The sequence below is a fragment of the Sinohyriopsis cumingii genome, unplaced genomic scaffold (assembly GCF_028554795.1).
Source record: "Sinohyriopsis cumingii isolate HCF-2022 unplaced genomic scaffold, ASM2855479v2 utg003218l, whole genome shotgun sequence".
Taxonomy (NCBI): domain Eukaryota; kingdom Metazoa; phylum Mollusca; class Bivalvia; order Unionida; family Unionidae; genus Sinohyriopsis; species Sinohyriopsis cumingii.
In genome coordinates this window covers 44350-57882 of record NW_028316425.1, presented here as the reverse complement: position 1 = coordinate 57882, position 13533 = coordinate 44350, and the positions used below count along the sequence as shown (strand labels likewise).

The window sequence follows — 13533 nt, the reverse complement described above, 5'->3', positions numbered from 1 at the left end:
CATTATTCTCTCTCTCTCTCTCATGTGTAACCAAGTGTGTATTATATACAGCAGTGTTACAACCTGAAGCCTAAAATTAAGTATATTTGTTATAATATCTCATGTACACTACCCTTAGCAAAATGTATACATATTCTGTAGAATATTACCTGTTAAGTATTATTGTTTTATAAATCATTATTGTTAATTTGACCAGAAGACTTAAATTGAGAATGTCGTTGTGCAGATGCATATATTTTCTAGCATCAAATAATGTATATAAATATTTTAATTAGAACAAGCAAGATATGTCAGTTTTTGTTTTCTCTCATAATTATGTGTGTTACGAAGTATGATTATTTTCTTTGAAAGAACATCAACATAGTTTGTTTAAATTTTTTTTTCTTCCTAAAACCTATCTAACATAGTATTTACTTGTTTTTTTGAAGAAAAAGAACATGTACAAACTATTGTTAAGTTGGGCTGAATTGTCTTTTGAGTTGGACCGAATTCACTATAATCTAACATACATGATACAACTTTCCCATCCCTCCCCTATTCGATCCCACAGATTAAATCCATTCTTTTTCTGGTAAACATGGTCTTACGGAAAAAGAAAGAACCCTTTTTCCCATCATCACTCTTTTCGTTACTTTCGTATGCAACACAGTGCACCTTATTTGCTGTACAAAAGCATCATCGTACACTATATTACATAGACATTTACGTGGGGAAATTAAACACTGGAATGGCTAGGTTGAATAAAAGGGATAAATGTACGTCATATCCGGTTTTGGCAGATGGAAATTACTGAATGTTTACGGAGATTGCCAAATAATTTTTTCGTTTAAAAGAGCAAAGTTTTAAGTCCAATGAAACATTTTTATGGTGTGCATACATAACAAATGCATTGTGTTTATAACTATAGTAATATCAAATGTTTGTACAATATGGGTGGCCAGTGACCTTTAATGTTTTCAGCCTCAAACAGTCAGTTAAGCAACCCACCCATAAACAAGGTCACATTTTAGACTGGATTCCTCATAGACATAATGATAATATTCTACAGTCCTGATCCCTGCTATCCTATGAACTTGCATCAGATTACCACTGCATTAAATGCCATCTTGACATATCAATCCCTAACCCTCCACCTTTATTTGCTACTGAGAGAAACCTCCGTATGATAAATGGAATCAAACTTAAATGCATGACATCCAAGCAGACCTAACAACTTGCTTACCTTCTACAGCAGAACAACTTGATAACTGCCTGCGTTCATTGCTCGACAAATGTGCCCCAGCCACCAAGTGCAGAGTATCAATTCAAAAGTGTTCTCCATGGTATAGCAGTGTTAGGGACCAGCTCCAAACTGCTAAAGGAGTCTGCTGTAATGCTGAGAGGCTTTGGGTATCCACTAGACTCATTATTATTAAACAAATCTATGAAGCCGCTAAGAAGAATGTCACAAACATAGTCGATGCAGCAAAATCAGCCCACTACACTACTAAGATCATGGAAAGCTGCAAAGAGCTCTTCAAGATTACTAACAGGCTAATGTCAAGGAACAGATGTACACCACTTCCAACTACCTTCTCTCCAGTCAACCTTCTGGACCTGTTTGCAAATTTATTCCGTGACAAAATACAAACCATTAGAGATAATCTTGATAACACAATTTCAATTGACTCGTTGTCACCATACAGATGGGTTACAGCATTTCAGTGGCAACCATTAGCAGCATTTGAACCTGACTCTCTATGGATTTAGTATGTACAATCATGATGAAGAGTGCACCAAAGTCATGTGAACCTGATCCAATTCCAACATCACTGCTGCTAAAATGAGTGCTTAGATCGCGCTTTCACTAACTGATGTTATTATTACCTCTCTCTCATCCAGGGAATTCCCATCATTTTTCAAAACTGCCATTGTAAAGCCTCTGCTGAAGAAACCAACACTCGACCATAACGATTTAAAGTACTACCGCCCAGTTTCTAATCTCCCTTTCATATAAATAATCTTAGAAAAGGTTGTTCTATCCCAGCTTGTATCTCATCTGAATTCAAACAGTCTTTTTAGCAATGTACAATCTGCATATTGCCCTTGCCACAGTACTGAAACTACTCTTCTAAAAGTAGTTAATGACGTTCTCTCTGCTTTGGATAGCAGAAAAGTAACAAAGGAAAAACTGTATTGGCATGATTAAGCAAAACCCACTCGAGACTGACAATGAAATTTGGTAGACATGTTTGTATACATATCTAGATGACCTGATTAGATTTTCATGTCATGATGCAAGTTTTTCAAATTTAAACCTGGGCCCGTACTGCTACCCTTCTGGTCATGAGTCCTCACACATAACCACTGAGTTCCCTGTCTCAGGTTTAAAATGTGTGCAAGACCCGAACAGTCTGGGTTCTTTCAAAAACGTTATGGGTGGGGCTTAAGATGTTGGAAGCTGATGAAGTATGTTAGGTAGGAGTGAAAAGGAATTTTAAAAAGTGTTCACATGAGTTCCTACACTGAAGATTCAACATAACATTTTGTTATTTATTTTTTGCACAGATGTAGCTAACATGGAAACGTCAGGCCTTGTAATCCAAGCAGAATGCAAGTCATTTAGTGGAGAAATAATTGCCACAGCTTTAGGGGATATAACAGATATAGAAGCAGATGTTTTGGTGAATGCAGCTGATCCAAAGCTAGAACATAGAGGAGGGCTTGCCAAGGCAATAGTTGATAAAGGTGATGTTATAACTCAATACATACATGATAAGATTTGCATGTATGGAGGTGTAGGTCTTCCAAACAAAATTATTAATTTTCTAAAATGAAAATATGTATGTAAACATATCCATTTCATGCCAGTTGTACACAAAGTTCTATTTACTTCTGTAATCAGCTTCTGGTGACTAAAATTTAACATCATATGGTGCTTGAGGCAAGCAAATCATGGAACATGGGTAGTCAACCATCTGTCCATGCACATGCCTGATCCAATGATTGAAAAGGTGAAATGAATTAGTTAATTGTGATTACTTTCATCTTTATAGCATAATATTCTGTTCTAGTCAGAAGTATGAATTGTACCATAATTAGTTAAAGTTTCAATAACAAGAATTATTTTATTTCTAATTTAACTTTTCATTGGATATAGGAGGAAGAGCCATTAGTGAAGAATGCAGACAGCATGTCAGAAAGAAAGGACAACTAGCTGAGGGTGAAATTCATGTCACATCAGCTGGTAGTCTACGGGCTAAGATTATCATCCATGCTGTAAGTCCGGTATGGAAAGGTGGTAATAATAATGAGGATGAAACATTGAGAGAGACCATTTGGCAATGCATGGAAACAACTGCTAAACAAGGTTTTAAGTCCATAGCTATTCCAGCTCTGGGCTCAGGGATCTTTGCATGCCCTGTGAAACTGTCCACAAGGGTTATTGCTGAAACAATTAGGGATTTCTTCCGAGAAGAACAGGGAAGCTCCATCACTAAGGTCTACTTGTCTGACATCAAAGTAAGTAACATGGTTTTAGAGCATGAATTTTCTTTTATTTTCTTCAAAAGCAGAAGCATGAATTTAGTATATAACATTTGCAGATACTTTCATATATTCCTATCTCACGCTTAAATTTCATTGGCACAGTGTAATCATGAACACATATTTAGGTCACATTGATCCACATTTTGATAATAGATGATGACTATTCCTTGGGCAAGATTGTATGAATTAGAACTTACTTTGGCTCACTTGCCAGCTGTAAAGCCAATTGAGGTTGTGTCATAGCCCTACATCTGTCATACATAATTCGTAATGTTTTCATCAGCAATTGATATTTAGAACATTCTCCTCAGATCCACTGGAATGAAATATAGTACAAAGCATACCGGCATGAAGAGCTTTTAGATTAATACAAATGATGCTAATCCACCTACATATACAGCCATTGTTGTACTGAAAATAGAAAAGCTTCTGTTACACTTAAATAAAAAAATCTTTTAATGACTTCTTGAAAACCAGTGACAAGAAAAGGTCAAGTTTGAGAGAAAGCATACTGGACTATGGACCTTTCAGATTTGTACAAATGACGGTGATCTGCCATAAGATATAGCCCCCTGTAATAGAAATAGCATATCCTTTCAGTGGTACAAAAACCATAGAATAGGATTTGGCCTGTCTTAACAGTAAGTATCCTGGCATGAAGACCTTTCATACTTGTACATATGATGCCATTCTGACATCAGTTATGGCCACTGTTTCTAAAACTTGAAAAACCTTAATTAAATGCTCAACAGAATTTGACCAAATTTGAGAGGTGATGCTGATACACCATGAAATATGGCTGCCACCATGGTAAGAAAATTACAGATATTGCCAGTTTGTTTATAAAAGCAAAGGAAGCACCCTATGATGGCTGTTGTGAATGGCAGGTTTGTTGTTATATTGAGGTCCTCTCCTTGTTTTTATTTCCCAAGCTAACCTTATCTATATATTTAAGGTTAGCTTGGGAAACAAAAGCAATGAAATGTATGCAGTCTTTAAAATAAATTTGTTTTGTTGTGTCTCTTTTTTGCCTTTTAGGCAAAATATCTTAAAGTGGGCTTCGCCCAACTAAACCAAGTATTATTTGCCAATCTCTTGTTCATACCAACAGCCTGACATTGACCAACAAAAACTATTCATGTCTGCTAAATATTTTAAAATGGTATTGCTATGTTAAAATTTCTGTAATATTTGTTGTATGTTATGTTGTTAGATATATGTGACATTTTAAATGTATATTTTGTATTTTAATAATGCATTAATAATACAATTGCCTAAAGTTGTTTTAAGTTTACATTATGTAGTTTTAGCTTTAAATATGTTGAAAAGGCAATGTTGAATTGGATGTTTCTTTGGTATTGATCATTAAAATTTATTTTATCATTAATTTAAAAAATAATTAGTATTATTGTTTTAGCCACAGACTGTGATGTGCTTCACAGAAGCTTTAGAGAACATCTATGGGAGGCAAAGCATTAGGGATGTCAAGCAAAGACCAACACCTACACCAAGAAGAACTAAAGCATCTAGACTACCAGGAGCAATTGCAGGTTCTTAGACATACTGAGCTTTGTTTGTGACAGAGGCGGTTGTTGCGGGAAATTAATAGAACTTTGGTGTAATGTATTTAAACAATATACCTGTGCCTATGGATTATTGGTTTTTCACAAATATATGCTCCTCCAATACAGAAGAAAAAAGTTTCCTGTATTGTCTTCTCTTAGTGTCCACATAGTTGTATATGTGATGCTTTACTGTTTTTTACCTGTACAGAATGTCATTAGGCCTTTCTACACTGTCTTGTAATTGATATTGTAGCATCTTCTTTCTGAGTATCAATAATAGTGCTTCAGTGCCTGTTTTAATTGCAGGTTTGGTGTGGGCTTTAGAAAACTCATTTATATTACTGTATATCTTTGTGGTCATATATATGTGGGTTAAGTTTTCTGTAGATTGTTTACTCATAGCATCCACGGGGCCCAGAGTGGCTGAGTGGTCTAAAGCGCTTACTGTTCCAGATCACTGCCATCTCACCTCTGTCAACATGGGTGTTGAGTCTCACACTTTGCTAATGTGGGTATGTGAGAAAGTTTGCCAGTAGTTTCTTGTGGGTTGGTGGTTCTTCTCAGAGTTTTAAATTGTTCTTCCTCCACCAGTTATATTGGCCACCATGTATAGCCTATCTTCTGCTGAAAAATGGCATTAAACTGTACAACAACAACAACAACAACGCCTCCACTTCATACCTGTAGTTATACTAAATGGTGCTTCATTGATTTTACCTACAGGTAACTTAAGTTACTAAAACTGATTAGTTATCAACTTCTTATCAAGCAGGATGGCCATGTTCTTTCACAACTGGACTTGGTCATAAAACAATGATCACAATGGGCAATGACCACTATTGATCATACTGCATCAGCCACAAGAGAAACAAACTTGCCCAGTTCCACAACCCACACAGTGCTGCTAGGCACTTTAGGAGTAAAATATGAAGTATAGTGGCTCAGTAACCAAGAACCCAGTTATAAAGCAGTCTTAACAGGCATAGTGCTGCCAGACACTTTGTGTGACAACATCCAGTTTATAGAGGTACTATCATGGATCAGTTTCACCCATATACTGCTGCTAGGAACTTCTTGTGGACAACATCCAGTGTAGATGATGTCCAGTTCATATAGGAACTCTCATGGATCAAGTAACCCAGATAGTACCTCTAGACACTTCCAGTGTATGATACCCATTTTGGTGCCTCTGTTTTCAAGAGTTGTCACTTCACTTATACACAAGCCGTTGCCACCCCAATTGAGCCTCTACTTACTGACACCTTGGAAGTAACAGGATCTAACTCATAATGTGCTACAAATGTAGTTTATTAAACCACAATGCTTGACATTCTTCTCCAACTACATTGCAGGTAGCACAGGAGATATCAGCTTCACTACTTTAATCCAAACATTATGAAAACTGATTCTCAAGTTCTCTTGTCATTATTAGATCTTACCATGATATGTGAAACTCAGCCTGAGTTTCAATGTAGGTGATTGTCTCATGAAATAAATGTCGCTAGTTTTTGAAACAAAAGAATCTTGTTTGGTGATCGATGTATAAACAGCTGGTTAGTTCCTGGATATTTTGACTCCCGACATGGCAGTATACTATAAAATACCACTCTGGGAACCAGAATAATGAACAAAATGAAGAAAAGTAATGTAATACACAGATGTTTTTGCATACATTTCGTGTTTGTTGAAACCAGTTGTTATAATCTTTCACATTTCGAAAATAACTGTTATTTATACAGAATAATGAACAACTTCATTAGAAAAAGTGCATTATTAACAGTTATTATCAGCATGATTGTAAAATGAGTATTCAGTCATTAAACAGCCCAAAAACAGATAAAAGATCATTGAATTTGAAAGTATTCAAAGTCTTTAAAGGAAAATGAATTGCTTGTGACAAACCAGTTTTGTACCAACCATATCCTAGAGTGTGGCTGTGAAGTCAGAAACCATCATCAGCCCTTTGTATTAAAATGTATTTCATATTAAAAGTCAAAAAACATGCACTGTGTTGTGTTTTGCAGGCCACATATGACTTACCACAGAACCATTGTATATATCTACCTGTTCACAAGTAAATTTAAAGAAAACAGAGAAACAAATTTTCACCACTGAGTTTTAAAGTATTGAAATCTTTAAAGGAAAATGAATTGCTTGTGACAAACCAATTAATGTAAATTGTGAAAACAATTCTGCATTCACTAAGTTTTGCTTTCTAAATGTCACTGTATTTGTAATCTCTTTGAAAGATAAATTATCAATTCTCCAATCTAGTTATACAACAAGATTACAGTTGGTTGAAATTACCAGAGCTTGTTAAATTTGTTAGAAATTCTGGATTTAATTTGAAAGCTGTCTGACTGTGTATGAAAGAGTATACATCATAGGATTGTCTCCTAACTCTCGATAAAGTTTGAATTGGCAGCACAAATAATGCAGGTTATCTCACTTTGGTGAAAAGTGGTAGGTTCTTGGAGTAGCTTGCACAAATCTGACAACATTATAAACTATAGTTCCTTGTATATTTTCATTATCTGAATTTATCTTTATCATTTACCTTTGTATATGAGAAAGCTTGCCTGGAGTAGCTTCTTGTGGGTTGGTGGTTCTTTCCAGGGTTTTCCCCGGTTCTTCCTCCACCATTAATACTGTCTGCCATGTATAGCCTATCGTGTACTGAAAAGTGGCATTAAACCCTACAACAACAACAACAACAATAAAATCATTTACTTTTAAAATCATTCTGTGTGATCTTTTCAACATGAACTTTATGGCAAGAATATTGGCAGACTAATTAATCGGGTATAGATGGAATGTGACGCGATGGTTACATTACAACTATATTCATGATGGTGACATTTACTGTCCAGACTTTCAGTGTAAATGTTTTGTATTATTTAGTCATATATTTAAAACTGCTTAGTGGAATATATATATATATATATTCTTATGTTAGGCTCTAATAGACAGTGACAAAAGAAAGAGTGAAAGCAACGAGCTTTTGAAAATTTAACAAATAATTTATTTCCCTGGAAAAAACACCGTATAGAAATGAAAAAATAAGAACTTATGGTTTTAACAATCAGATCCTAAAAAACCAAGAATAATCCACAAAAGAAATTTTAGAAGTCCTAATAATTAAATGTTCTAATGAATTCAAGTTCGAGTCCCGATGAAGAATCCAAAATGGAAGGTGATGACGTATACTGTAGCCTTTATGGTGTTGTATCGTCTACAGTTCTTTTTTATTCCACAGTCAATAATATTCTGGTGTTTGAATTTCCAAATCAAATTTAAATAAAGGTCTTTGTCCAAGAATTCTGTATGAGCACTCAAATATTTCCAGGAATAAAATTAATCTTTTAGAATCCAAATAATTTGAATAAAAATTATAACTCCAAAGTCTCAAAACAAAACAAACATCTTTACGTCCCAGTGTTTAGAAGCCCAACTGAGAAATGTCTTTATAAACAAAGGTTATATAGTAACATGAAATGGAAAACAAATTCCCGGATTAGGATCAACTCTCTAGAATTTTCAAGAAGTATTTGTGTCTAAAAGTATGTAGTCCCAGTATGACCTTGACAAAAACCAAACATTTTACTTTAAGAATAAGATAAAAATAAAAAGTTCTTTACTTGTCTTAGTAATTTTTGAATTAAGGTCTGGAGCTAGGTCAGCATAAGATACAAAGTTTGGTGTTTACGATTAGAGTCAGGTCTAACTAAATTTTCTGGAAAAGATCAAATTCCTAGTAAACAAAATTACTTATTTTGATTTGTAATGAAATTAATTTTTTTTAAATAAAACTTACAAACAATTAAATTTAATCAATTATAAATTACATCAAATATATATATATATATATATATATATATATATATATATATATATATATATATATATATATATATATATATACATATTTCCATTAGTTTCCATTTTATTCATCACTTTTTTTGCTTGTTCTTCATTTGTTCAGTGTTGCCAAGCATGCCAGCCAACAAAGTATCTGTTGAGTCATCTAGCTTTGGAAACATCAACATCAAAGTTGTCAAGGGGGAAATGGCAAACCAGAAAGTGGATGTTATTGTAAACACAGTAGCTAAATCCTTAGATCTAACCCATGGAGCTGTATCCCACTCACTGCTGAAGCAGGGTGGACAGAGTCTTCAGGATGAGTGCAAGAAGAAATATCCCAATGGAATCAAGGATGGGGACGTTGCTGTAACTGGAGGTGGAAATTTAACCTGTCAGATGGTGTGCCATGGGGCATTAGCACAATGGAGTGATGCATCTGCATCTACAAAAGTAAGCACAAAAACTTGTTGACTGAAATATTCATTATGTATGACTCAAGGTGGATGACTTTGGTTAGAAAAAATTGGTGGATAACTGCTTACAACAAAAACTGTTTTGTTTAATATTCATCTTATTTACATAGAAGTGTTGCACACTGGGACATAAGCAACTCATTCTATATCTTCTTCTCTTGCAACCATTGAACATAAACATCTGATCCAAGGTTTTTGCACAACTTTTGCTGTTTACTCCAGAGCACATTTTAAATATTTGGCACAATTGATATCAGGCATGAGGCAGTCATGATTTTAAGTGTCTTTAAGGTAATGCGGTGACATTGATAAACAAAGTGTGTTATGCTGCACACTAATTATCGACAAATGTTTCAGTGATAAGATCAATAAATGATGGAATTGCTTCGATTAGTTTGTACTTGCTTTAAACATTTTGCTGTAATTATTATGTCAAAATCGTGATAGTGATTGTCTCAGCTTTTTTTCATCTTCTCACAAGAAAGTGAATTTGAATCACTGATTTCAGAACTACAACAGTGCAGTTAATTTTGGAACATGCTGAGTCTAATGTAACTAAGAGTTAGTGTTTTCTTCTTTAGATATGTTCTTCAATCACAACAATGTTAGAAATATGAGCTTCACTACTAAGTGAATCCAGCAATTCAGAAAGACAAAAATTTGTTTTTCATATCTATATACCATCCTGAGAAATGGAAGAAACTCTTACCCAATACTCCCCTTTCCTGCACTAGGTGTTGCTAGTTAAGTTTTCAGGTGACACAAGTATCACTGTCCCATATGGCCTTACCGAATTTATTCATGGATATTAGTGATTTTGAACCCTCTATTAATAATTGTGATGAAATTTTATGTGATCAAGGATTAGCAAGCTTAGTTGGGGATTTTTTGTGTAGATTTTCATATTTTACTAAGTTTGTGGACTTATTGTTTTCTGATCTGGTAAGTCACACACAGTAGCATCACATACATGTATGCTGTGGTTTTAATTGCAAGCACAAGAGTGCAGTGTGCTTTAAAGAGAATATATGTTAACTAAGTGACTGTGTGATTAGACCTGATTGGACAAAATCATGGGTGAACAGTATACTCAGAATAGCTCAAAATAGCAATAGACATCATTCCCATGGAAGAGTCCAGCAAAAATGTATCCCTGTTTGGACTAACTTCTTCTTCATGCCTGCCCTCCACTTTGAAAGCATATGAAGAGAAGTGATCAGTATTAAGGCACTGATGCAAAGATAACATTATAAGTCCCTTAAATGCCTGGACATCTCATGTGGCTAACTTTTATCTCTGGTTCTTTAAGGAGAAACTCTGGTTAATGTCAGATGATAGTACTCCATAATTTTGGACATGTATAAGCTTCACATTAGAGTGAATATAGGTCAGAACAAGTATATCTGTCAGACTTGATGGCCAGCTATGACCTAAATTTCCTAAATCACTCTTACTATTTCCAAATGAAATCTGGGTTTTGACATGGGAAATTGAACCCTTAACCTCTGCGAAACTAATTAGCAATTACAAGACAAGCTTTCTGATAGCACTATCTTTGACATACATGATGAATGAGTTGTACTCCCTTTCAGTGAATTGAAACTATTGCCAGTTCAGATTGGATGATTCCATGGTCTTAATGAAAAAAAGCCAGGTGGTTTTAGTTAATTTTGCATTGCTAAGAACTGGTTATCCTCTGGGGGTAATCAAAAGGTGGTTATTTGGGCTCTCTCTTCTACTGACATATTGAGAAAAGCAACTAAACAAAACATGGTCTGTGCTCTCAAATTTATTTAAAATGCACTGCAAAGGGCAAAAGGTCTTGAAAACATCTTTTTCTGACTATTAACCCATTCAGCCCCAGCACCATTATCAGTATCACTGTGCTGCTATGCCCCAGCAGCACTATACTGTGTCTAGCTGCTTGTGCCCCAGAGAGTTTTTAATGATTTGGAATATTTTGTAAACATCATGCCCATGCATTCACTCTTACCTTAATTTCTCTTCTTATATCCAAAAAAAATCTACAGAATTTTCACCAATTATTCCAAATGAATTTGTCTACAGTGATTTATTTTTTTCCAATTTATCCAAGTCTTTCACAACTTATTTATACAATATTTACAGAATTATGTGCAACATTTTTAGAAATATGTCATCAGCCTTATCATCATTGCTATCAGCATCCTCTTATTCTGACGATTCAGTCTCAGAAACTTCTATATCTGAATCTAAATCTCGCAAAGTATCCAACTGCTGAACATATCTTTCCTCTGCTTGCTCAATATTTTTGATATCAAACCCAAGAAACACCTCATTGTTTTCACTCTCATTGTCATCAAAAATCACTCTTACATCTGCCATTATTTACGATTTTTCATGAACAGAACACGTGTTGTGAAACTGCTCTCAAATAGTAACCTTGGCTTCTGAACACTTTAAATTTGCACAAATGAAAGTAAAATCATTTCTTATTGGCTTAATATTGGTCTGATTCTTGCAAAAAACACATTTTTAACCAATCAGAGATGTTGTATCTAACACACATTCACCACAACGGGAGACGGGATCGGTCATTGAATGCAGTAAACAAACCACGACTACAGGCGGGATCAGACGTTGAATGAAGAAACCGGATGGCTCATACAGACGGGATCAGGGCCAAATGAGTTAAAACAGAAAAAGAGAATATAACCCCAAGCAGCCCTGACATTGTGGCTGAACTGAGTGCTGTATTTGCCGGCCTACAAGACATTGATACTTTTGGACCATAAAATCTTAGCTTCATCTTATACTCTGACTTAAATATAGATTACATCATCCGAATCACTTTATCATAATTTTCCTATGGAAAATAATTCTCGGGGAAGAGATCATATATGAACAATTATAGGATCCCACAGTGAGTATTTTAAACAATCACATGATTGTCAGTATTAAAAATTAACATAGATCAGATATAATTGCGCCAAAGCAGCATGCACCAGTAATGTATGTTGTTTGTAATATATGTTGTTTAAATTTAACTACATATACATGTATGTGCATTAGAATTTACAAGTTAGAAGATTAAGAACTATGACAAAGACATATTCCTTCACAATTTTCTTCTTGCACCTAGTGATCAAATAATCCTTATGCCCGGCATTGAGAGATAGAAAGAGATAGACAGATAGACAGAGATGTCTTCACGATTGTAAATCTGTATTGTTCACTTAACTGATGACTGATTTTACTTGTGTAACAAAACAAAATCTTAATTGTTGGTAATTAAGAGGTCTTGATACTTGCAAAGAAAATTAGACAGCATGTAAAATGGTCATTCTTGGGATTTAACATCTTGGAGACTATATGGACATAAGTATTGTGAATATTTAAACCCTGAAGGAGTCTGGTATGTATTTTCTTAGTTTACATTTACTGTTTCATTTATTAATGTTTTCTCTCTTTGACAAAAGCTTAAGCAGCATGGGTGCAATAAGTTGAAAAAAAGAACTAAAAAATCCATGAAGAGCTGAACTTTCTCTCTCTCTCTCTCTTTCTTTCTCATATATCGGACCATATTTGATTTTGAACACAAGATGCAAAAAAGAAAAATGTGATGGAATACGTATGCATCCTTCTCTTTTTCTCTCTTCCCCTCCCCCTACCCCCACCCCTGAAAATCCAGTTTAGTATTAATGATGCAATTTCCCTATTGCTGGTAATCTGAGATAGCATACAGTGATACTTTTAATATTTATGAAACTGGAAGTTATTATAATTTAATTCCACACAGCATCACAAGTTTTATCCTATCTGTAACTCAATAAATGTTTGGGTCAGCATCATTATATGTAGCAAAAAGTGCGTAATACATTTAAAATACGTTCTTCTTGTGAAACAAATTCGGTACTTTAATTTGTTGCGTTTCATGATCCTGACTGGAAAGGTTACTGAGTTACAGGTAGGATAAAAAATTTCACGATGCTGTGTGGAATAATGTGACAAATACAACCCAAGGTGTTGATCTGGCCTCGTCTTATATTCAGCATTGACTTATATAAGGATGAAGAAATGAAATTTTGCCAAATTTGCTGATTCGATTAATACATCGCATCGACTTA

General features: G+C 34.7%; 1 protein-coding gene across 1 annotated transcript in view; it reads left to right on the top strand.

Annotated features, from left to right (window-relative positions):
• LOC149769845 (protein mono-ADP-ribosyltransferase PARP14-like) overlaps positions 1–13533 on the top strand; it is a gene marked incomplete at its 3' end in the record, with an annotated part of 111194 nt that overhangs the window by 54105 nt on the left and 43556 nt on the right. The window contains exons 12-15 of the mRNA XM_089949753.1: positions 2548–2727; positions 3140–3501; positions 4946–5078; positions 9076–9404. Of these exons, the coding sequence (XP_089805879.1) occupies positions 2548–2727; positions 3140–3501; positions 4946–5078; positions 9076–9404 (1004 nt within the window). The remainder of the gene's footprint in view (positions 1–2547; positions 2728–3139; positions 3502–4945; positions 5079–9075; positions 9405–13533) is intronic.